This window comes from Labeo rohita, chromosome 4 (assembly GCF_022985175.1).
Source record: "Labeo rohita strain BAU-BD-2019 chromosome 4, IGBB_LRoh.1.0, whole genome shotgun sequence".
Taxonomy (NCBI): Eukaryota; Metazoa; Chordata; class Actinopteri; order Cypriniformes; family Cyprinidae; genus Labeo; species Labeo rohita.
Window position 1 is genome coordinate 9103312 of NC_066872.1, and position 26371 is coordinate 9129682.

Here is a 26371-nt window from a genome sequence, read left to right on the forward strand (position 1 = left end):
AAACTCTACCTTTTTAAAAATGTAATGTTACAAGATTTTGACAACTATCGTATGCTTTTGTTTTACACAGATGTGTCTGTTTTTTTGTTTTTTGTTTTTTGTTACTGTTACCGTGTTTGATACATTTTTGTTTTAAATATAATCACCAAAATTGTTTAACAATACATAAATGCTCATCTAGAATTGTTTTACTGTTTCTGGAAAACACATCACAGTGTTTCTATTGTATGTGAAAAAACTTCAATAAAAACATCCCAACTATACATCGTTTCACAATTTAAAGTTTAAAGCACATAGTTCTGAACATTTTTCATTTTTCAAAAAACACTTTCCCAAACAATAAGATAACTGTCATAAATTCCTTTGAATTACTGAGGTGAATAAACAAATGTACAAACAGATGGCCAGTTCAGGGGGTGGGGGTGTACATAAACAGGTGTCCAAACAGGTGTCCAGTTGGGGGTTGGAGGGGAGGAATTTTTATGAGGGGCAATAAATCAAAAGTTGACAATCAGTGCCCTATTAACTCTATGCTGTGGCAAGATTTTTTTGTGTGTGCTTATTAGGCTATGTAGGCAATTGAAGGCAATTGAAGGTTCATTATTATGTATATTATAAAATATATGTTGAACATTTCTGCAAAAAGCAGCTCAAGAAGATCTCAGACAGAGGTAAAGTCCTGGAGATTCATCTGCTCCCAGAAATGAGTCCATCATCATCTCATATGATGGAGAACATCATATTAGAAATGTGTTAGGAATGGATGCAGGATCATGAGAATCACACTGTTCATGTCTGTTGATTTCCACAGTCACATTCACCAACATTGTTCCCAGGACCAGGAACGACTTCCTACAATGTAAGTCAGTAAGAAAACAAGCAGAAAAACTCACTGAGTGTGTTCATGTTCTTCCTGTAGAAGGTGAAAGAAGAGTTGTATAATTGATGATGTAAATGATGATTTGCACAGGACATCTGCTCATCTGTACTGAGACACTGATGATACACTGAACATGAAGAGTTCAGCTACATGAAAACATCAAACAGATTCATAATTCCTGATTCTGATCTGTTTTATCTCCATCAGATTTCCATCAGCTCACTCTGGATCTGAACACAGTGTATAAACACCTTCATCTGTCTGAGAACAACAGAGTGATTACTTACACTGGCACACATCAGTCGTATCCTGGTCATCCAGACAGATTTGATTATTGGTGTCAGGTGTTGTGTAGAGAGAGTGTGTGTGGACGCTGTTACTGGGAGATTGAGTGGAGTGGACGTGAAGTGTGTATATCAGTGTCATATAAGAGCATCAGCAGGAAGGGACGGGGTGTTGAGTGTGTGTTTGGATGTAATGATCGGTCCTGGAGTTTGGACTGCTCTCCAAGCAGTTACTCATTCAGACACAATAACACAGAGACTGATCTCCCTGTAGAGCCCATCAGCAGTATGCCAAACAATTATCTAGTATGCTAAATACCTGGACCGGTCAGGCGACTCGATATCACATGGTGTCAGATGTCGCGATGAGAGAAAGGCATGGGTTGAGGCCACTGGAAGAAAAACAACAGCAGCAAAAAGGCTTTCATAAAAGTGTGGCCACAAGAAATGGAGCTCAATTTTTTAGAAACAAATCATCAGGCAAATAGCTTGCAGCACTAATTTCTCCCCGACATCCATTTTCAAATAAATTACTCCTGTTTGATGTGCTGTTTCGCGTCATTCCTGTTCCACTTCTCGCGTGTGTTTTTGTGACAAAATTTGTGGTTTGGGGACCGGATAGAGTCGTTGGGTGACAGACTCGAGCAGTGTGTAACCCGGTTGCAGAACACTTACATAGTGTCGCGTAGTGTGAACACCACAACAACTTAAACACAGACAAGAGCAATGCAGTGGAGAGATATAATATTTTTGTAATACTATAGGCTACTAAAATAGTAAAAAGAACCAAACCCCAAAAAACATTGAGCAAATAAATACAACAGAAATTGTTTTATATTTACTCGTTTTCATATATGGCAATCATGCTTTTCTTCTGCTGTTCTCTCTTACAAATGCAAACACAGTACAGGCACACACACACACACACACACATACATGTGAAGAAGAAGAGAAGAAAATTTCAACTAAAGTACCAGGACAAGAGAATAACTCATTAATATAGATATTAAATAGAGTCGGGCCGAGGCTGCAGCCTTTTGTCTGACTGAAATAATCATTTGTTCAGACTGCATATGTCCTTTCTGCTGTCATGTGTTCTTCGTATTCCACTTTGGATAGGTTTTAGGAAAAGTCAACTGTGCTATACTGAATCGAAGGCCTTTTTGAAATCAGTGAAGCAGCCGAATATTTTTCCTTGTTTTGCCTGCTGAACGTGTTCTTGTGTGAGTGTGTAAATGTGATCTGATGTTCTCTGTTTAGGCAAAAATCCAATTTGATAATTGTTTAGAATCTTGTGTTCTTGAATGAACTGAACTAATCTGTTATTAATAATAGAGCAGAATAGTTTTCTGAGGTTACTGCTCACTGTGATGCCCCTGCAATTATTTGGGTCATACTTCTCACCTTTCTTTAGCCTGCGTATTACACAGGCTTAAGGAAATAGCAATTGGGATAAGCAACGGATCATTCGAGGTGCGTAAAGTAGTTTTTTTTAAGGATGGCAACATGACAAATGTTTTGAAATAAAATATCTGAGCAATGTCTTGAGGTATGGTTATAACTCCAGGCCGTTAAAATTATTAGAGAACAAATGCACTCTCGCAGTGGTAATGTGGCCACAACACCGGAGCCTAGTACTGGAACGGTCTTTCTCTGTTCTCAAGCGAATTAAGAACTACATTCGATCTTCAATAACTGAAAACTTTTGAACAGAATGGAGATGTGTACATATTTCCTATGTTGTCTAAATATTATTATTATTATTATTATCATTTTTTTTTTTTTTTTGTACTGCTCTTCAGAAGCTACAGGAGATACTTACATGTTTTTCAGAAGACAAAACAAGTTAAATCGACCCTGATCCCCCCCTCCCTGCAGAGCCCAGCTGCCTCCAGCTCCACATCTCTGGAGGTCCAGCTCCACCTCTGCGTGAACTAATTGTTGGAGTTATGTTTAGGATAGGGTAAGGGTAGGGTTAGGATGTGGTTAGGTGTCTATCTCCACCAAGTACCTCCAGTGAGGGGGAGCTAGAGCTCCAGCTCCTCCCGTTCCTCCCTAAAACACAAACTTAATATCAGAATCAGCACAGTCAGTGACTGTTGTAAAATGCAGTCTTTACTGTAGCTAAATTTCGGGACATGTTTGATAAAACGCAAAGACACTGTTCCCCAGGCTGACGTGTATACACGCTCCAAAACGGAGAAGCAAATTGCACTTAAACACAGTCAGCGTGTTAGACATGAACAGCTGCGAGAAAATCCAATGTGTCAATATATATGTAGTCACCTTCTGACAACTAGGCCATCAATGTTAATAATTCCTTTATATTTTGCAGTTCTATATTTTTGGTTTGAAAACTTTTTTTTTTTTCTTACAATACTTAATTTTCTTTTGCGATTCTTTATTTTTATTTGCAAAAAACACATTTATTTCTCTCAATACTATCATTTTCCTTTGCAAAACTTTATTTTCTTTTGCAATACTTGAATTATTTTGCAAGTATAGTCCCTGTCTTGACTCCATATAAAACCATTTCTGTTCCCAAAGTAGCATTTACGGTGTTTTTACTAAGTGACAGCTTAGTGTGTGTGTGTGTGTGTGTGTGTGTGTGTATGTTTCAAGACCTCGTGTGCACATTTTGATCGCCTTTTTCCAAGAGTAAAGCGTATGGATGGAACGGTTGAGCGTTTCTCCTCTTTGTGTTGTACTTTGTAGACGATCCCTATATTCATTTAAATTATACAATCTATAGTTTTAGATGCAGAGGCAGATTAAAACACACCATATTGTGTGTTCTCTTCTACATTTGAAACCAATTCAAACACAGCGTGTGTTTGTTTTTATGCGTAATCTTGATTTATTGAAGTGTTTCCAGGATGAATCTCTGACAAAAGTCAAGAGACAACCAAACCAAGGCAACTGTATCTCGTTTTACGGAAGTGTATGCACGTGTCAGAACGTTGTTTTTCAGCGCCTCCGGAAAAGGCATAAAAATTGGACCTAAACGCAGCCCAGGTTAGTATGGTGTGTGTGTGCACGAAACGCGCACATCAGGAGTTTAAAGTCACACAGCTTGCTTGCAGATGTTTGATTTGTTGTTAAAGCGATCGACTCGTTTCAAAGATAACGGAAATGCAACCTGGTCAGCTCACACTGCGACGGCTATTGCAGACCACTGCTCTTTATGTCGAGCGAAAATTGTGAAAATGAAGCTTGTGAAATGATATTAGCTTTGCAGTAATATTGCTTTGAACATTTATAATTATTTTTTAAAATGAAAAATAATTTCTTTGTTTCAAAGTAATTGTAACTGTTTGAAATAAAGCAGATGACTTTTTCTGCTTGTCCTGCAGAAGTGAATGGGTGAAGGGTGATGGCGTCTGTTTCAGAGCATCTTCTGGCCGCTCTGGATTATCTAGTCACAGAAGAACTGAAGAGGTTTAAATGGCGCTTAAAGACTTATCACGGCATTTCAGCTGCTGATCTGGAGAAGGCAGACGCTCCTGACACAGTGGATCTGATGATGAAGTGTTTCAGACCAGAAGAAGCTGTGAAGATCACGGTGAACATCCTGAGGAAGATGAACCACAACTATCTGGCTGAACATTTAGAGAACAAACACAAGCAAGGTAACAGGTTAAAGTGAAACTGAAATTATTAACTGTGCCTTAAAAATAAATGTATATATTCATAAAAAGCATATATCAGCTGATATTTTTGTATAACTGGTGTTTGACAGAGTGAATGTTTCCAGAATAAATGTACTGTTGTCTTTGAGCTGATTCCTCTTTGTTATGCTGATGTGTTTGTGTTGTTTAATGTCACTTTGTATGTCTCATTGTAAACTGTCTCTCTCACAGGTCAGGCTGACGGCAGTATTGAGGATCCTGTGTTTTCTCTAGCTGAATTAAGATCAAATGGGGGTAAATATTGATCACTATCTGTACTGAGAAACCACACTTTTGGAAAAAAAATCTTTTTCGGCTGTAAGCATTAAAACAATGCCCTACCGTATTGGAGTGCATCAAAGCAGTCAATTAGAGCGCTGCATTTCAGCCCGGGCCGACAGGCCCCCGACTTTTTTACACCCCTAGGGCCGGGCTTGGGGCCAATTTTCACGTCATAGTTTGGATGCGGGCCGGGCATCAGGCCTGTTTTAGGCTTCTCCTTATTTTTATATTTAGAAATCCATCAGTTATGGTGAAGAAAAAAAATGCAGCGCTGGTTGAAACAACACGAGACCTCACTTTCGCTTTCACTTTCAAGACCGGCTGGCGTTTAGTGTCCTTCAGCACAGCTGGAAGAGATCCACGTTAAAGCGCACGCAATAGGATGAAACTTGCCACAAAGCACCGGCAAAAATAAATAATAATGAACGTGTCGGGGGGAAAGAGTGAGGACATATTTGAATTATTTATGAATAAACTAGTGTATTCTGAGTCCGTGTCACAAAGATCCTGATTCGCAATCTCCCTTTCGGACGCACCTTTAGAGAGAAATGCATCTTTAAGGATTACAAAATGAAAGAGTTTTTGTTTTCGATTTGTTTTATTTCGTTAAGTAATAATTTAAAGCTTTCTTTTGCTATATGTATCATGTCTGTGAGGCATGTATTCGCTGAGTTTTGTGAAGTGCTCCTGTTCAAGAACGAGACGGCAGAAAGCGCATCATGTTTGTTTTCTTTATTTTATAAAAACACTGTTTGTAACGTTTGTAACGTCCATGACCTGGAAAGCAGCTTAGCTTCCACTCTCTGCACAAACTATTGGATATGCGCCCAATAGCGCACATTTATCTAGCTTTAACATTTAAACTAACATTGTTTTATACTTCAACTGTTTTATATCTTTAGATTTTGTTTTAGGCAAGTCGTGATTATTTGAGAAGGCAAATTGATCAGAACAGACTACACTCAAAAAATGTTTCAGCCTAAACTTAAACTTTATGTAATTCAATTACATACAAATTTTCCATGCATTTAGATTACATAGTTTTAATATATATATATAAAAAAAAAATCAATTAAACTGAATGTGATTTAAATGCATTGACACAGTGTTGGAGTTAAGGAGATAATTATGTCATGATTGACCAATAATGATGAACACCTGCTGTTTACAAGTAGAATCACAGAAGGAAAGAGAAACAAAAGAATCAGACACAGCCAAAGATAAAATGAACTTAAATAAATGAGGAAATTAAATCTCTGATTAAACAACTCCACAAACAACATTACAGTTTGACTTGATTTCTGTCATATATCTACAAAATTTATTTGAGAACATCTGAAGAGTTCAGATGCAAAAGTCTCTAAATCCATCTGACATATTTCTTTAAAATGAGCATTTCTTTCTGCCTACTTTGTACAGGTTTCCATGTAAGCACTGGTACTTCTGATTGGGCTGAGGCTGGAATTTAGCGAGTTTGAAGTAAAAATATTTGATGGACGTATAAAATGTGTCAGGAACATTCACTCACTATCATTATCTCATGTTTGACTGAGATGGCTTTTTAGCTGGTTTTGCATCTGAACTGTTCATCTAAACAGAGGTTTAGATGTTTTATTAAAAAAATAAATAAAAAGTTTCATTTGACCTCACCATCATGGCGATCAGGGTTTACTTTAGCTGGGCTCTTGACCCTTGACTTAAAAAAAAAAAAAATTTCTTTGGTTGCTGTAATTATGTTTGTAGAGCACAATTGTTACAGCGCAAAAAAAGGCTTATTAAATGTTCTGGGTTAATTTACAGACATCAAGAATCAGCATATGAATCTCAACAATGGTGACACAATTACAGCAGCCAAAAAAAACAAAAACAAAAATCAAAGGTCACGAGTATAACTGAAGTAAACCCTGATCGCCATGATGGTCAGGTCAAATGAAATGTTTTTTTTGTTGTTGTTGTTTTTTTTTAAATAAAACATCTAAACCTCTGTTTAGCTGTTCTCAAATAAATTTTGTAGATGTATGACAGAAATCAAGTCAAACTGTAATGTTGTTTGTGGAGTTGTTTAATCAGAGATTTAATGTCTTCATTTATTTAAGTTCATTTTATCTTTGGCTGTGGCTGATTCTTCAGTGATTCTGCTTGTAAACAGCAGGTGTTCATCATTATTGGTCAATCATGACATAATTATCTCCTTAACTCCAACACTGTGTCAATGCTACTTGAACACTCTGTAGTGTGGAAACACATGAACACTGAGCAGGGTTTGTTTAACACTGGGAAATATTACATAAACTGTACCTGTTTCATTCACATATGACTGATGCATTCGAATCACATTAAGTTTATTGATTTGTTTAAATTAAAACTATGTAATCTAAATGCATGGAAACTTTATTGAATTACATAAAGTTTAAGTTTAGGCTGAAACATTTTTTTGAGTGTATGATCAGTCTTCCGCTGGGCACTGTTCATTAAAAAAAAGCAAAAACTTATAATTAACGAACAAAAAATGCTCCAAATGTTTTTCCAAATTAACAATAAAAACACAAAAAATTACATACAAAACTGAACTATTTTAATAGCTGAAACAGAAGTATTACTTGTTTTTGGAGAAGGGGGAAAAAGACGGGCTCAGGTCGGACCCAGGCCGAGAATTCTGATAAGCTGTCGGACAAGGTCACTAATCTTAGTTCATAGAGATCTTACAAAGTTCTGTTATAATCAATAAAGCTCTCTAAATGACACAATGAATCTTTTATTTACATCGCGTCTCCACTTAGTCATGAGATGTTTCACAAAACAGCACTTAAAGGAGAAGTCCACTTCCAGAACAACAATTCACAAATAATTTACTCACCCCCTTGTCATCCAAGATGTTCATGTATTCAGTAGTAAAGAAATTATGTTTTTTGAGGAAAACATTTCAGCATTTTTCTCCATATAATGGACTGATATGGTGCCCCGATTTTGAACTTCCAAAATGTAGTTTAAATGCGGCTTCAAAGGGCTCTAAACGAGTCTCTAAGAAGTGTCTTATCTAGCGAAACGATCGCTCATTGTTTTCAAAAAATAAAAATTTGTATTCTTTTTAAGCACAAAACCTACGCCAGGTTTTGTGCATAAAAAGAATACAAATTTTTATTCCACAGGTTTTTATTTTTATTTGCACAGGTTCTGGGATGCGCGTCCACAGGTCGTTTTTGAACGTTTCGTTCATTTGAACGGATCTTTAATGTGACTCGGGAAGAACGCAAAAATGACTGGAGTACAGGGATGTACTGGCCATCGGGACTACCGGGAGATTCCCGGTGGGCCGCGGTCTTTGTGGGCCAGTGGGTTAGGCATTTAGTTTTTAAATTATTTATAATTGTAATTCTGTTTGGAAATTTATTGTTGTATAGTTGAAATCCCATGTTTGTGTGTTTCTAATTGGCCGCATAAAGCTGATGCGAACTGCGAGACTGACTGCTAAACTTACGATCAGCACACGTGACGTATTCGCTGAGCATTGGCCAATCAAAATCAAGTTCAGGTTTTTGAACGGGTGCTGAGCAAGCAACTGCAGCGATTAGCCAAGTGAGCCGATGCCGTGTACTGTGTGCAACGATAGTGAACATGATAAAACACAAAATATCAAAATGTAAAGGAGGAGCCGAGAAGTTGAGAGAGAAAAAAAGACAAGCATTTGAGGCAGAGGCCAACAAATGTGTTAAAATAAATCTGTTATTTGCTGGAAGGCCGGCAAAACACTTAGGTGAAGATGTCAGCAGGGCGGCCCGGACTGCTGAGGTGAGACGGACATTTAATAAACGTAGTGTTAATCAGAATCCACTCTCAAAGGTTTTTGGCTATTAAGGGATTTGCATATTAGTATTGTGATATTGATTTAATACAACAGTTTCACAAACAAGAAGCTAATATTAAGTGACATTGTCTAACTACAGGGTGGGCCATTTATATGGATACACCTTAATAAAATGGGAATGGTTGGTGATATTAACGTCCTGTTTGTGGCACATTATAAGTGGTCAGAAACTTGTAAATAAAAAAACACATGAAAGAATAAAGTTACGTTAAAACCAAGCACACCATTGTTTTTCTTGTGAAATTCCCAATAAGTTTGATGTGTGATTTATCCATATAAATGGCCCACCCTGTACAACACTATTGCCTGATTTTACTCTATTTCGTCAACTTCAAAGCTGAGCTCCTGCATCTCCACCCAAACAAAGCGGTATTTTGTTTATGAATGAACGTGAATTTATGAATGAATGTTATAGTAAGTCAATGATTCAGCTACCCATTCATAAAGTCGCTTGTTTCGCTCCTGAATGATTCAGCTGTTCAAACGAATCAATTGAATGATTCATTGATAAAATCAGTGACTTGCCGCCACCTGGTGGCAGGTAAGTTAAAATATTTAAGTATAATTTTAATTATTTGAATTATTTTAATCAGTGTTTTTATATGCAAATATTTATATTTAAAACATTTATCTCACAACAGGTCCAAAGCAATTTGTGTAAATTAATATAAAAATATAAATAAATTAAAACTAATAAAATGAGCTTAAAAACCACTTCAAGAACTCCAAAATGAAGGCAGCTCCACAACTAGCTTTTTCAATTCCTAAAATGTTCTATTTTTGATTATCCTGAGAAGAGATGCATGAGATCTTTCCTGTACTGTCTTCTAATTTACATAGATACCATACTACTTCAATTATTTTCTATTAAAAACTTACATTTTAGCCTATTTTTGAGGCCTGGGTCAGAACATATAACATTTTTTTTTTGGTGCAGAACATATTGTGTCTACTTTCATGCATCTGTGACATCATCTGTGTTCATTCTCAGGCTAGGCCTAGTGGGTCCACATTAGAGGACAGTGGAGAGGAGAGAGGGCATGAGGCTGGAGAGGAATGTGAAGAAGAGAGCGGAGATGAGAGTAGACAGGAGAGAGAAGAGAGAAAAAAAGAAGAGACAGGAGGGAGAAGAGAGAATAAAAGACAGAGAAAAAGAGAAGAGACAGGAGAGAGAAGACAGAGAAAAAGAAAGAGTAGAGGATAGAGTAAATGGAAGAACACAAGAGAATGGAGAAGTGAGAGCATACACAGTAGAGGAAAGTGAAGACAATAAGGAAAAAGCTGGTAATGCTTTAGATTACAACCCGCAAAGAACTACGCAAGTAAACTGAATTTACGGTGTATGTTTCTGTAATTATAGTGTACCTATAAAGAACGTACATGTAGGTATAAGGGAACAATATGTTATATTTGGGTAATAAGGGGATAACAAACCAGACATTCAACCTGCAAAGAACTACATAAGTATACTGAATTTACGGTGTATGTTTCTGTAATTATAGTGTACCTATTAAAGAACGTACATGTAGGTATACGGGAACAATATGTTAGGTTTTGGTAATAGAGAGTAACAACCAGATATACAACCTGCAAAGAACTGCGTAAATAAACTAAAGTTACGGTGAATGTTTCGTATTTATATTGTACCTACGTGTAAGTATAAGGGAACAATAGGTTACGTTTGGGTAATAAGGGGGTAGCAAACAGATATACAAATAATTTATAATGGATTAATTTAAAAAAAAACTTAACAAGTACCTATTCTATTAAATCGTACGTTTGGTGTATCTATACGTAAGCTTTTTAAAATTACTGGGGAAATATACTCTTGTTCCATGTAGTTACAGGGTAAGTGTGACATCTGCGGGTTGTAAATTAAAGTGGCGATTGTTCCCCTCTTCTTCAACGAAGTTACAGGGTACAATACATATAACAACGCGACGTAAAATGTGGTTCTACAAAATGTACATTTATTTACATTTTTACAGACACTAAATGTACAATACTGACATATTTACATCATCTAAACATTTAACGTTTACTTAATATGAAATTATAACATTTCATTCTGTTCTGTGTGATTTCTGTTGCCAGCTCGTTTCCAAGAATAGGTCTACATAATGTTATCATGACTACACGTTAAACCCTTAAAATAAATGATATTTCTGCAATCGTTTAATCATTCATGTAATATTAACTTCGTTTGCCGTGGTGGAACACAAAGGCGTTTTCTCTAACATGCTGTGACTAACAATAGAACCATAAAATACACCAAACACGCATCATAATTACAAATTAAACAATTTTATTTGTGTGCTGTAACCCAGATCTTCAGAATCCATACGATTTGCGAGGACCAGAACCAAATTCAAGGCTTTGTCCAGCGATCTTCATCTCCATCTCTAGCAGCGCGTCCAGCAGCAACAGCCATAAACCCGTGCTAAAGTGCATTTTGCGACAGGAAAATCGGACGTTCATTGGCTCTCGCCTGCATTCGTCACAGATTACGACATGCCGTATTTCTGGTGAGATGTGTTGGAATGACGCGCGGGCGCCTTCGAGGAGTGGATCAAGACAATGATCTGGATAATATTTTCAGCGATTAACAATTTAAATTCTGCTCTCATCCTACTGCACCTCAAACCTACTGTATTCCGCCAGAAAGGACTGCGGCTGCAAACGCATCGTTATTTGGATTACTTTTTTGTATGGCTGTTGACATTTTTGCAATAAATAAATGATTGTGATTGCACTTTCCTGTTTTTTTTTTTATATTTTTATTACTGTTCAGTCATAGTTAACGTTAGGTTTAGAGGTAGAAGTGGGATTAGCGACTATAAAAAATATTTTTAGATATATTTTCAGATTGTGTGTTTATGTATTGAACCTACCCTGTAACTTCGTTGAAGAAGAGGGGAACAATCGCCACTTTAATTTACAGCCCGCAGAGGCACAATTACCCTGTAACTACATGGAACAAGAGCATAATTTCCCAGTAATTTTAAAAAGCTTACGTATAGATACACCAAACGTACGATTTAATAGAATAGGTACTTGTTAAGTTTTTTTTTAAATTAATCCATTATAAATTATTTGTATATCTGTTTGCTACCCCCTTATTACCCAAACGTAACCTATTGTTCCCTTATACTTACACGTAGGTACAATATAAATACGAAACATTCACCGTAACTTTAGTTTATTTACGCAGTTCTTTGCAGGTTGTATATCTGGTTGTTACTCTCTATTACCAAAACCTAACATATTGTTCCCGTATACCTACATGTACGTTCTTTAATAGGTACACTATAATTACAGAAACGTACACCGTAAATTCAGTATACTTGTATAGTTCTTTGCATGTTGCATATTTGGTTTGTTACTACCCAAATTTAATTCCTGTATACCTACATGTACGTTCTTTATAGGTACACTATAATTGCAGAAACATACACCGTAAATTCAGTATACTTATGTAGTTCTTTGCAGGTTGAATATCTGGTTTGTTATCGTCTTATTACCCAAATATAACATATTGTTCCCTTATACCTACATGTACGTTCTTTATAGGTACACTATAATTGCAGAAACATACACCGTAAATTCAGTTTACTTACGTAGTTCTTTGCGGGTTGTAATCTAAAGCGTTACCAAAAAGCTTTCCCCACCATGAAAGCTTGAAGACGTTTTTTGAGTATCATCCTCAACAAACATCAAGTAATCCAGTAGTGCAAAAAGTGTTCTGGTGCAAGGATGGCACTAATAGAAGGTGGCTTACTTACCATCAACAACGTCATGCATTGCATTGCTCTGTCTGCATAGCATTTGCCAAGTCAACTGACAAATCTCCCTTCATTAGTGGTATGACAGACTGGAAACATGTGCATCAGCGTTTAGAGGAACATGAAAAAAGTGTTTCTCACAAAACTTGTGCAGAAGTATACTTTTTAAATGCCTCTAAATCTGATGTTAAATACTTACTTAGTGGAAGTCAGTTGTCCTCACACAGGAAACAAATCCGAAAGAAACGACAAGTACTTGAACGTGTAGTTGATGTTGTAAAGATGATTGGAAAAAGAGGCCTTAACTATAGGTCACAGAATGAGGCTGCCTACATGCTTGATGACTGCAATATTGATCATGGTAACTTCTTGGAGGTTATAGTCCTATTAAGCAAGTATGACGTCTGTCTAAAAGAGCATTTAAAGGAGTGCATTGAAAAATCTAAGAAGATACATCAAACTGGGGCAAAAGGCAGAGGGTCCCTGGTTTCACTACTGTCCCCAAAAACTGTTATAACAAAAACTGGCCAATACAAAGGCTTTTCTACACAGATGTCCAAAGTGTCACCAAATCAAGTGCACGTTTGGTGTTATGCGCATGTACTCAACCTAGTTCTGGCAGACACAACCCAGACAGTAATAGAAAGTGGATCACTGTTTACAGTGCTCAACGATATTGCTGTGTTCTTTCGTGAGTCACACAAAAGGATGAATGTGTGGGAAAATGAGAGCCAGGGCAAGCACCAGAAACGACTCTCACCAATTCGCGAGACAAGGTGGTGGGCCAAAGATAATGCTCTCAGGAAAGTGTTTGGATCATTTGCAAATCCACATAATTGTCTCTATGTGGACATCATCCTTGCATTGACAGCTATACAAGAGGACATGACCATGAAAACAACTGCTCGCATTCAAGCACGAGGATTTGTTGAGTCGAGTCTGCATTGCCATCAAGAAGGAGGAGGAAGAAGACAACCAGGCCTGGAGAGACTCCTCATGCTGAAACTGTCACAAGTCCAGAACAGGTTTATTAAGGCAAAAATCTTGCTAGAGGCTCTCGGTCAATAAAGACAAATTGCGTAGCTGCTTTTAAAGGTTTATTTCTTGCAAGAAAGGTTCACAGTCAAACAGATACAGCGCCCTGCTGAGTGTCACAAAGGAGGGAGTTATCTCTTCCGCTTTATATCTCTTTGCACACCCAAGGTTACAAACTAAAAACAGCTGGTGTTCTCATATAAGGAGAGAAAGACAGTAAAACATTTCTATAGATCATCCCTTCTAGACATTCTTTGCTCATATTTTAGGCCTCCCCTGACCTCCTAGGTCACCCTATGGCGCCGTGGAGTCCCCAGTCCTCAGTCGCTCTCTACACGGCACAGAGGCCCCTTTACAGAGGAGTCTGATCAGCACTTTACCACCTGTTGTTTTCCCCATGCATTACACAAAAGTTTATCATATAAGTATGCAAAAATCACTCATGAATTTTTCACCAACAAAGTCACAGTCCACAATCAGATCATGGACACAGCTACCGAGACATTGCACAGAAGGTTTCTGGGTCATGGAACACTCTATGCTGACCTTGCATTTCTAGACCCCAGAAACTTCACTCAGTTAGAGTCATCCTCTCTTCCACCATTGATGTTCCAAGAGCTCAGCAAATGTCTGTTGAGGTTTGACAGTGAAGCAACAGCTGAGAATTTACAATGTGAATTTAGCAATTTTGCTCTACAGTGGGAAAAACTGAAAATGTATCCACTAGATGAGTACAAGGTCAAAACACTGGAAGACAAGAATGAAGATGGGGGGGTTGAAATCCGATGTAAGGAGTGCCCCTCATGCAATGAATGCCCACTGTGTTGCTACCAGATTCTCAGGAGGTTTAATCTGATGTCAAATGCCTACCACCTCCTAGGACTTGCATACAAGTTCCTGCTCACCCTGTCCATCACTCAAGTTGCCTGTGAACGTACATTTTCTTTGCTGAAGTTCATTAAAACCAGACTTAGATCCAAGCTGTCACAGGAGCATTTGGAAGCCTTCATGTTGATGGCAACAGAGAGGGACATCCTCTTCTCTCTGGACTCTGATGTGATCATTGACAAAGTTGCAGAGAAAAGTGAGCTGTTTACTAAGCTTCTTCTGTAAGCCCTTGTAGTGATGTCGAAATATAGTTGCCTCAAGCACCTCTTGAAATATAGTTACAGCTGAAATTTTGTACCCTAAGCATCAATATGTTTCATGTTGCGTGTGTGTGTGTGTGTGTGTGAACGTGGTGGGCCGGTGTGGATGATGTCCAGGGCTGTTTTTATGTCCCAGTCCAACCCTGCTGGAGTGTATGCCATTTTCTGTAGTCTGGTGCCTTTTAATTAATGGAATATGTTGCCTTGCTGGTAGGGGTTATGTATATTACCTCTCCCCACTAACATGACAACATTACAAAAGACAGCCATTTAAACACATTTCCAGTGGCATAAGTGGTAGAGTGAATAACTAGTGTTTTTTGATGCAAACGAGCCGAGTTTGCGTCTGCCTATTGCCGAAATCGTTCTTATGCCTTTTCACGTCTTATTTTACATCGGAAAGGCATTTGTTTTCAATAAAAATAAAAATGAAGGAAATAATCGATAAGTCTGAATAAAGTATCGGGTAGGGTCAGGTGTGTCTGAGCAGCAGATACGCTCAGATACTTTGTTTACTTTGCTGTGTTTCGGGAGTGCAGCAGGCGCGAATAACTAGTGAAAACACAAAATGGAGTTTAATTAACATGCAGTGGTGTAGTGCAGGGTATACCCAAGTATAGGGCATATACCCACTTTATCAGTCGGCTTTGCGTATACCTACTTCTAAATCCCCTCTAATGCACATCACACAGTACTATCCTGTATTAGCCAAAATCATGACAGGCCACCAGTAGCTAATCGAATTGCATGTGAATAAATGCAAATATTTCCTAAACACCCAGTAAGGACAGCGATGTGGTCAGGACCGTGGCGCCCGCTTCCTTTGAAATATGTTTGATGATTGCACCTGATGTGCCCACGCCTTCTCCGTCCACTCCTCCACCCCAGATGCTGCCTGTTCATACGCGAGAGCATGGAACTTAATCTATTAGTGCATTCGTCATGTGGAATCGATTTGACTGATGGCGCTCTAAAAAGTGCGCAGGCATATTCGCTGAATTAAAGACGCGAAAGTGGGTTTCCAATATCGTTGGTCTTCAAAAGTGGGTGGGTCCTGTCCCACTTACATTCAATGGTTCCAACACCCATTCTATTGAATCATGTGGAAAGGTCACACGGAGTGTAGGCAGAACTACAGACCCAGTGTTTACAAAGCGAACACGCAAAGTGCAACTAAGTCAAACGCTGTTTACAAACAAAAAGCTACAACGATGTCGGACGATTCTGAAGTTGTAGGAGAAAATAAGATGGAGTTTTTCAACACAATAGGTGGCACAATAGTGGACAGAGGTTTGCCACATTTTGATTGGATCTTGGTGAGCTAACATAAGCAAACTGTACAACACCATCAGATAAAGATGCCAGGACAACAGCCAGACATCTCTTAGAGGACCAGAAGAAGACCTTTGGTACAAAGCCCGGGAAGGACAGAACTTCCTATTGGTCAAAATGCAGTCTTGGCCCTCCATCCACCTTGAGACTGATTCCTAATGGTTTGGCCTGTGACCGACCATAAAAATTCCTTAGGACCTCCAGATGCAGCAGCAGTGGGTGACACAAAGAGAGATCATGGAGATCCATCCAAATCCATTCATAACTAGGTTTTCAAACCTTAAAACTGATGCACACTACAACACACACATCTTATACTTATTCAGAGAAATAAGTATTCCTTGTGACAGCAATGTGTAGTGCAACATCCTACACAAACTCAGCTGTTAATGGACAAATGAATGCATGCATGACAGCTCAATCTTCTCCCATTATGTTTGGACTTAATGTGTTTTATGGATTAATGTGTTTGGACAATGCAAATAAATTCCACAGGAGGACAGAAGGGTGGGCCACCACGTGTCCTGCGACTCTGATGGAACCAGCCAATCACAGCACGTAAATGGAGAAGCGCCAAATTTCCTGATCTCCTCCTCATCGGAAAGGGATAAAGGTACCCTTCCAAAAGACACTCCTTGTTCTGAGTCTCCCATTCAGAGAGACAGTAACAGATACAAAGTTCTGAGTCTGAGTCTGAGTCCTGTCAAGGAAAGGACTGTAACAGATCAACACCAACAATCTGAGTCTCTGGCCTGTTACCAGGAAGGCAGCAACAGAAACTCCCGCTCTGAGTCTGCTACTTGTAAAGAAGTGACACTAACAGGACAACTTTTGTTCTGAGTCTCCGGCCTATTACAGGGAAGGCTGTAGCAGATCAACCTCAGTTCTGAGTCTGAGTCCCACGAGGGAAGGGGCAATAACAGCTGCACCAGTTCTGAGTCTGCGACCCGCAAGAGTGAGACAACAACAGATACCAAGTCCGAGTCTCCAAAGCGGATTGACCAAGTTCTGAGTCTCTAGCCCAGAGAGGCAGAAGACACACAGACATTTGCAACGAGGTTAAGCTCCGGCGATCAAACCTTCACTTCAGGTACTTTTGCTTGCGTGTTCCAAGCTAAGAACCTTCAGCACCTACTCCAGGGCCACATCTGCATGTTCCAGATCTTAGGACCCTTGGTGCTCCAGGAGATCAGCATCCTATAGCGCTTCATCTTCAAGGCTGTCGAAACGGATTCCTGCTCCTTTATCCCCTGTACTGCCACCAGCGCAACCAGTGGAAGAAGTCGCCGCCACCGGACTGCTCATCAACCACAGCGAACGTAAATATCACTTCCAAACCTCTTCCAGAGACTTTGGCATTTGTTGTATATTATCAGTATATGACTTTCTAACTTGCATTAGGTATTATATAGCTGATTGCAGTTGATAACAAATCTTACATGTATTTGTTTGGATGCATAATAAGGTTCTTCACCTTATTTGTTTCAGAGTAGCAACAGTTTTTCTTTCCAGATAACATACAGTAGCTCTGACATAGCAACACCCAACATAATCACTTGCATTTTATGCATCTTATACACTTTATTCCTTCTTCATTCATGGTATTCACTGAGTAGTGGATTACTCTCATCTATCTTTTGTCAATAAATTGGATTTTATTACAACTTGTGACTTCCTTGTGTTGATAATACAGTAAGAGGTTCTACAAGTTAGAGATCCCACCAATCTTTCTTATGTGATGTACTCATAACCACACACTGACACGTGATCCTAGAATCATAACGTCATCTGTGACAGAAGTACCCATCATTACCCTATTTCACCTCCCTAGGTTGGCGAAAGCGAAATTCACTACAACAGAACCTAAAAGGATGTTGCTGTTACGGAGTGAGTGAGACGAGAGGCGAGCGGATCCACTTGCAAGCTTTTATTTAAGGGACGAGACAGATACATAGTCGTACAGGCAGGGTCAGAAAACAATGGCAGGCAGGTATAACAAAGGCAATGCACAACAGAAGTCTGAGAAACAGGCGAGGGTCGATCCGAGGCGAACGTAATCCGTAAGGGGCTGAGCGAGGAGAATAAACCAATAACGCGAGCGAGAGTCCAATAGGCAGGCGGCGAGACAGTCGAGACGAGATGGCCAGGCGAGGAAACTAACACAGGGAACTAGGAACTCGGAAACTAGGGAACAATAACACAACAACAATACTCCGTGATCTGCATTGGAAAGACCGGGGCTTTTATAGCGCGTCTGATTGGTCCCAGGTGCTGACCCAATCAGCGCGCTGCATGACGGAAGATGTAGTCTGGGGTGTGGTGCAACAGTCTGAGGATAAGGTGGGAGTGACATCTGGTGGTGAGCGGTCCCCAGAACACCGACCAGATTCGTGACATAGCCCCCCCCCCCACCCCCCCAAGGAGCGGCTTCCAGACGCTCCAACAGGAAAACAGTCCTGGGGAGCAATGGGAGGGCCAGGAGACTGAGTTAGCACCGGCAGGATAGAAGCCTTCCAGGGCGGGGCCGGAGCAGGAGGTGCAGAAGTCCTCCAGGGCGGGGCAGGAGGCGGAGCAGGAGGCGCAGGAGCCCTCCATGGCAGAGCAGGAGGCAGAGCAGGAGCCCTCCAGGGCGGAGCAGGAGGCTCAGGAGCCCTCCAGGGCGGAGCCGGAGGCGCAGGGGCCCTCCAGGGTGGAGCAGGAGGCGTAGGAGCCCTTCATGGCGGAACAGGAGGCGCCGGGGCCCTCCAGGGCGGAACAGGAGGCGCAGAAGCCCCCCAGGGCGGAGCGGGCACCCGCGTCATGGATTGGGACCTGGGGAAATCAGGAACAGAGGAGGCAGACAGAATGAGGAGAGAAGCAGAGAGTTCAAAAGTTAACGCCGCCACCATAGGAGGTTCTACAGCTGACACTGACACCTCTGGAGGCATTGGCGCAGCTTCTCCGACTGGTGAGGCCTCTGGGTCTGTCTCGTGGTCAGACGGGACCTCTGAAATGGACTTGAGACTGGACGGGACCTCTGGAGCAGGCTTGAGACTGGACGGGACCTCTGGAGCAGGCTTGAGACTGGACGGGACCTCTGGAGCAGGCTTGAGATCAGACGGGAGCTCTGGAGCAGGCTTGAGATCAGACGGGACCTCTGGAGCAGGCTTGAGATCAGACGGGACCTCTGGAGCAGGCTTGAGATCAGACGGGAGCTCTGGAGCAGGCTTGAGATCAGACGGGACCTCTGGAGCAGGCTTGAGATCAGACGGGAGCTCTGGAGCAGACTTGTGAAGTGACGTGACCTCTGGAGCAGGCTTGAGATCAGACGGGAGCTCTGGAGCAGACTTGTGAAGTGACGTGACCTCTGGGGCGGACTTGTGAACAGACATGATCTCAGGAGCAGACTGATTAACAGACGTGACCTCACGGGCGGACTTGTGAACAGACGTGGCCTCAGGAGCAGACTTGTGAACAGACGTGACCTCAGGAGCACAGTGTGCAGCCCACACACACCAAATGGCAACCGCCTTTAAGGGAAGAGCAGTGGCGGGTGGCAGGACCTCTTTGATGATGGATCTTGATGGTGTTGATGCCACTGGGATGTTCGCTGCCCTCACTGACACTAGTAGTGGGTCCAGCACACTGGCCATCATAATAGGCCATGACCTTGGGATGTCAGACGAGACATGGTGAGGCTCTGGGCGGTCAGACGAGACATGGCGAGGCTCTGGACAGATAGACGAGACGTGAGTTGACTCTGGGCCGTCAGGCGGGACGTGACTTGACTCTGGGCCGTCAGGCGGGACTTGACCTGGCTCTGGGCCGTCAAGCGGGACGTGACCTGACTCTGGAACAGCAGCAATAACTTCACTTGGCTCATGAAGATCAGCTGTGGTTTGACTTGGTTCGTGGAGACTGGCTGTGACTTGACTTGATTTGTGAAGACCGGCTGTGGCTTGGCCTGGCTTGTGAAGACCAGTAGTGAATTGACTTGACTCTTGGAGATCAGCAGTGAATTGACTTGGCTCATGAAGATCAGCAGTGACTTGATCTGACATGTGAAGACCAGCGGTGACTTGACTTGGCTTGTGAAGATCAGTAGTGACCTGACTTGACTCATGGAGATCAGTGATGACTTGACTTGGCTTGTGAAGATCAATGACTTTACTTGACTCAGGAATGACAGCTCTGACTTGGCTTGACTCAGGAACCACGGCTGTGACTTTGCTTGACTCAGGAACCACGGCCGTGACTTTGCTTGACTCAGGAAACACAGCTGCATCTTGACTGGACTCTGGAAACACAGCTGCAACTTGACTGGACTCGGGAGCTTGACTTGGCTCAGGAAACGCAGCTGCAGCTTGACTTGACTTGGAAACTTGACTTGACTCGGAAACTTGACTTGACTCAGGGAACACAGCTAAAACTTGACTTGACTTGGAAACTTGACTTGACTCGGAAACTTGACTTGACTCAGGAAACGCAGCTGCAACTTGATTGGACTCAGAGACTTGACTTGACTCAGGAAACGCAGCTGCAACTTGACTGGACTCAGAGACTTGATTCAGGAAACGCAGCTGCAACTTGACTGGACTCGGGAACTTGACTTGACTCAGGAAACGTAGCTGCAACTTCATCTGGCTCTGGTATGGCAGCTGGGATGTGACGGAGCTCTGTTTTCTTGTGAACGGGCTCCGCCGTCGCCGCCATCTTGTGAGCATGCACCGGCGCCGCTGCCATCTTGCGAACGTGCACCGCAGTCGCCGCCATTTTGTGCACGGGCTCTGTTGTCGCCGCCATGGTATGAACACGCTCCGACGCGTCCGCCATTTTGCGAATAGGCACCGCTGTCGCCGCCATTAGAGCAATGCTATTCATTGCCGTCGCCGCCATTAGAGCAATGCTATCCATTGTCGTCGTTATTGCTTAAGCGCTCCAGCGTGGCCGCATTTCCACGAGTGAGCCAAGCGGCCAGCGGTTCCGTGGCATTGCGCTCCTCATCCGCGACACCCACGATAAATGGCGAGCCCACACACAATAACGCACAGTCCATAAAGGCAGCCAAAGATGAACGCAGACCCTCGTGCCTCATCTTCGCCTTTAAAGGCTCATTAATGCCGTCACAAAAAATCTCGATAATTATACAGTCCGGGAGGGTCTGGCAATGGCCAGAAACTCACGGATGTATTGCTCGAGTGTGCGTGGTCCCTGTTTAATCCTGCAAAGAATTCTGTCTTTTATTTAAGGGACGAGACAGATACATAGTCGTACAGGCAGGATCAGAAAACAATGGCAGGCAGGTATAACGAAGGCGATGCACAATAGAAGTCCGAGAAACAGGCGAGGGTCGATCCGAGGCGAACGTAATCCGTAAGGGGCTGAGCGAGGAGAATAAACCAATAACACGAGCGAGAGTCCAATAGGCAGGCGGCGAGACAGTCGAGACGAGATGGCCAGGCGAGGAAACTAACACAGGGAACTAGGAACTCGGAAACTAGGGAACAATAACACAACAACAATACTCCGTGATCTGCATTGGAAAGACCGGGGCTTTTATAGCGCGTCTGATTGGTCCCAGGTGCTGACCCAATCAGCGCGCTGCATGACGGGAGATGTAGTCCGGGGTGTGGTGCAACAGTCTGAGTGTGAGGATAAGGTGAGAGTGACATCTGGTGGTGAGCGGTCCGCAGAACACCGACCAGATTCGTAACAGTTGCGTATGCGTGACTTAACGTCCCTGAGACGACTCGTTCTTCTTGAGTCACATTAAAGATTCATTCAAAATGAACGAATCGTTCAAAAACGACCCGTGGATGCGCATCCCAGAGCCTGTGCTACATGAGCTTTTGTGCTTAAAAAGTATACAAATTTTTATTTTTCAAAAACAATGAGCAATCGTTTTGCTAGATAAGACCCTTCTTCTTCGGCTGGGATCATTTAGAGCCTTTGAAGCTGCATTTAAACTACATTTTGGAACTACAAATCAGGGCACAAGTGAAGTCCATTATATGGAGAAAATGCAGAAATGCTTTCCTCAAAAACCATAATTTCTTTATAACTGAAGACACAAAGACATGAACATCTTGGATGACAAGGTGGTGAGTACATTATTTGTAAATTCAATTAAATTCAATTCAATGTTTTATTTCTAGAGCACATTTAAAAATGGCCTAGGCCGACCAAAGTGCTGTACAAGTAAAAAATTAATAGCACTAATAATAACAAAACAAAACAGTTAAAACCAAGCACTCATTATAAACAGAAAGCAACAGAAAACAAGGAAGTTTTGAGACATGACTTAAATTCAGACAAAGTGGAAGCCGATCTAATATAAAGTGGGAGCTTGTTCCACAGTGTGGGGCCGGCCACTTCAAAAGCTTGGTTACCCCTCGACTGTAGCCGGGTTCTAGGTATCTGAAGGAGGACTTTACATTCAGATCTAAGACCTCTGGTGGGAGAGTACGGGTGAAGAAGAATCGTTGTAAATTGTTGTTCTGGAAGTGGACTTCTCCTTTAATAAAAACCGATCCGGCACTGTCAGTGGTGAGTGAATTCTGACAAACTGTTTCTAATTGTTTGAAATCAACAGATATGTCTGTGATTGGCTACATTGCTCCACGCTGCAAAAGCACATTGGATAGTTTGCCAGATCTTCAATTGCTTTTGCTTTTGTTTGAGGGAATTTAGCACCGTCTAGTATCCTAGTACAACCGTAAAACAGTGGGAATTACTCACTTCAAACTAACTTTAGGAAACAACTGAATTATTTTGCATCCTCCATATAGTATTTTAGGTAATGTTAGTGTCTGGGACTGAGGATGTCTCTTATGTAGATATTCAACTGCACCAAGCCCACTGATCCACCACCTAACATCATATTGAGCAAAACCAACACATCGGTAGGTCTACAGTATTAGCCTAATATCAGTTCACACACAGGCTTATTGCTGTGTTAGTTGTAGTGGGTGACAAGCTGCGTTATTAAACTAAGCTAAGCTTGGTAACCTTATAATCGCTCATAGAAAAATACATCAGATATCATAATTTTTTTTTGTTATGATTAATTTATTAATGACCCAGCATCATCTGTATTAAAGAGAGAGAATCACTTCACCCCATGTTTAAAGTGAATAAAATAGCCTTAACAGCTTGAGTTACTTACAAATAACTACTGAAGAGCTTTGCTGTCTCCCACCAGATCCTGTGTGTGTCGGTGAAGGGGGAAAGCAGGCAGTGGACTGAACCACTGTGAGGCAAGGGAGGGGGGACTCAAAACATTTCTGAACTTAAAACGCTTTTTCGTGTTTATATTGTGTTACTAATTACACAGTTATTTTAAGTATATGTCCATTATATTATTCAGAATACACTTGTAAGGTTATTTTTAGGGGGGGACAACCTTCAGATAGGAGGGGTCCCGTCCACCCCTGTGATTTACGTCTATGGATACAGAGGATCTTCCAAAGTGATGACAAGCAAAAACAGAGCAAAAAGTAGTCAAGAATTGGTTGGCAGAGAACTAGATTTACGTTCATTTCCAGCCAGAGATGCCTATTTGTCAAATGAAAATGGATTTTAATTACAAATTTGGCCTGGGTATTTTGGCCTTAACTGTATGTTAACACTTTATATGACAATACATTTCATATATGTAAAGAAGATAATGTGTGTGTATATATATATATTACATTTCCGTATGAGACACTGCCGATCCACTGAACAGAGACATCAAAAAGATTCATAATTCCTGATTCTGATGTGTTTTGTTTCCACCAGATTCCCATAAGCTCACTCTGGATCCGAACACGGCACATAAACGCCTCCATCTGTCTGAGGGGGACACAGAGATTACTGGTACTGACATAGATCACTCGTATCCTGATCATCCAGACAGATTTGATTATTATCGTCAGGTGTTGTGTAGAGAGAGTGTGTGTGGACGCTGTTACTGGGAGATTGAGTGGAGTGGACGTTATGTGTGTATATCAGTGTCATATAAGAGCATCAGCAGGAAGGGACGGGGTGATGAGTGTTGGTTTGGACATAATGATCAGTCCTGGAGTTTGATCTGCTGTCCCAACAGATACGTATTCTGGCACAGTAAGATACAGACTGTTCTCCCTCTAGTGTCCAGCTGTAGAAGAATAGGAGTGTATGTGGATCACAGTGCAGGAACTCTGTCCTTCTACATCGTCTACAGTGACACAGTGAGCCTCATCCACACAGTCCAGACCACATTCACTCAGCCGCTCTATCCTGGGTTTGGGTGTGGTTATGTTGGATCATCTGTGAAACTATGTTGATGAATCAGAATAGACTGATGAGAGATTCTACCCATAATGCTTTGAGCTGATGATAAATCAGTAACAGTGATATTTTTTAGACCCAGATAGCAAGCAACCACTGAAACAATGTTAAGTGAATGTTGATGAGTCAATGCTAACTGATTCTTGAGAAGTGGATCAAAACCGGGTAAAATATTGAAAAAATAAAAACTTTTACTCAACTAAACTGTTTTTGTTTCAACTTTTCTCTTTAACTTTATCTTTAACAGCAATCATGATGTTTGATTTTAACGTTTCCAAACACATTCTCATGTTAGCAGACAGATTATGTCACAGGCGTCGTGTGCGGGAATGAGGAGTTGGGACGAGGAGATCAGGAACATAGAGTTTATTAAATAATCCAAACACAGGAACAGGAACAGTAGGGAATCCACACGCAACACAACGAAACAGACAGAATGACTTAAGTAGACTATAGATGACTTAGAGACGTTAAGAACCAACAAACCAAACAGGGAACAGAACCAAACTTAAATAACCAGGCTAATCAAATGAGGACAGGTGTGATCGATTAAACAGTGACATCATGATTGAAAACAGAACAGGAAAGACCAAATAAGGGCATACACAGGGAAAAACCAAAGAAACAGTCCACAGGGTGTGACAGATTACACTTTCACATGTTACCAACAATCCCTCAACAAATATAAAACATCATAATCAAATATGATCAAAATATTCATCTGACAGAGGTGACGTAGACCTGAATTTGGAGTGATTTTAATCACTAGTATCAAATACAGTACAACATGACTGAAGTGGATCAAAAAAGTTAATCAAATTTGTCCTAAGACAAGAACCAGTATTTTGGTTTTAGGACAACTTTGATGAGAGGGCTTAATCCACTCCAAATGTTTACTGTACATTGCATCAATTACTGTATTAAAATAAATACAACAAACAGTATAGTATATTATTGTTTATAAAGCTTTTTTTGTTTTGTTTTGTTTTTTACAAGATTTTTATTTAAGTATTTTTGATATATTATTGGAACAGAAATAATGACATTCATGTAGCAGCCATTTTGTTTTCTCTGTTGATGCTAGATGCTAATAGAACCTGCCTCAGGAGAATAAAATGATCTAAACATTTCAAATAATTTCCTCAGATATTGGAAGATGGTGTTGATATATCATGGTTTTGACACAGGAAATATTAACATTAGGGTCATTCCACGAAATCTGTGCCTTTTGCATCTCTAAGCAATCATCAAACATAGAATTAATATAACAACAAATAAATTTGCGATTTAAAAAGCATAACAATACTACGTATTTGTAACGCCAAGCCAGCAGAGGGAGCCCTCACCCCAGTACTGCCTGCATGCTCCCTCTGCTGCTTCTACTGTCACTTCCTGTTTGGCAGTATATAAGGACTCACCATGTGCTTGCACCTTGCGAAGTATTGCCAGTTTATCTGCCTTACTGAGCGTTGTACATTACTCTGTTGGATTACCTGTTGCTGTTTTGCTTTGTTTATGGATTTCTGAGTTTTCGGATTACCCTTGTTTGGATTTGGTTGCTTGTTTGGACTGTTATCACGTTTGGACCTCACGCCTGCCTCTCGACCACGATCACCGGTTAGCCCTCTCTGTTTGTTTGTCTCTCTGGACTATTATCACGGCTCTGAACCCAAGCCTGTGTCACGTTGTCGATTACTGGATTACCCCTTTACTCAGTTTGCCTTTCTGGACTGATTACCTGGCTATCGACCCATTGCTTGCTGTATGTTACTGTGTTTGTCTTTAATAAACAACTGCATTTGGATT

At 41.0% G+C, this 26371-nt stretch overlaps 1 protein-coding gene and 1 long non-coding RNA gene across 2 annotated transcripts; both read left to right on the forward strand.

Moving 5' to 3' along the window:
• Nucleotides 1–651: 651 nt before the first annotated feature.
• LOC127164134 (uncharacterized) lies at nucleotides 652–1129 on the forward strand. Its single transcript, XR_007827600.1, has 3 exons — nucleotides 652–671; nucleotides 812–859; nucleotides 1088–1129. It is a non-coding gene; the product is annotated as an uncharacterized LOC127164134 (long non-coding RNA).
• Nucleotides 1130–4046: 2917 nt separating this feature from the next.
• Nucleotides 4047–24579, forward strand: LOC127164132 (stonustoxin subunit alpha). Its single transcript, XM_051107862.1, has 4 exons — nucleotides 4047–4179; nucleotides 4518–4793; nucleotides 5025–5087; nucleotides 24035–24579. Exons 2-4 carry the CDS (start codon nucleotides 4538–4540, stop codon nucleotides 24559–24561), a joined length of 846 nt encoding a protein of 281 aa, XP_050963819.1. The 5' UTR covers nucleotides 4047–4179; nucleotides 4518–4537; the 3' UTR covers nucleotides 24562–24579.
• The last annotated feature ends 1792 nt before the right edge of the window (nucleotides 24580–26371 follow it).

Coding starts and splice junctions, on each gene's coding strand:
- LOC127164132 (XM_051107862.1), top strand. CDS start 4,538: ATGGCGTCTGTTTCAGAGCATCTTCTGGCCGCTCTGGATTATCTAGTC. Junction 4,794..5,024: donor AGAGAACAAACACAAGCAAG/GTAACAGGTTAA, acceptor TCTCTCTCACAG/GTCAGGCTGACGGCAGTATT. Junction 5,088..24,034: donor TGAATTAAGATCAAATGGGG/GTAAATATTGAT, acceptor TGTTTCCACCAG/ATTCCCATAAGCTCACTCTG.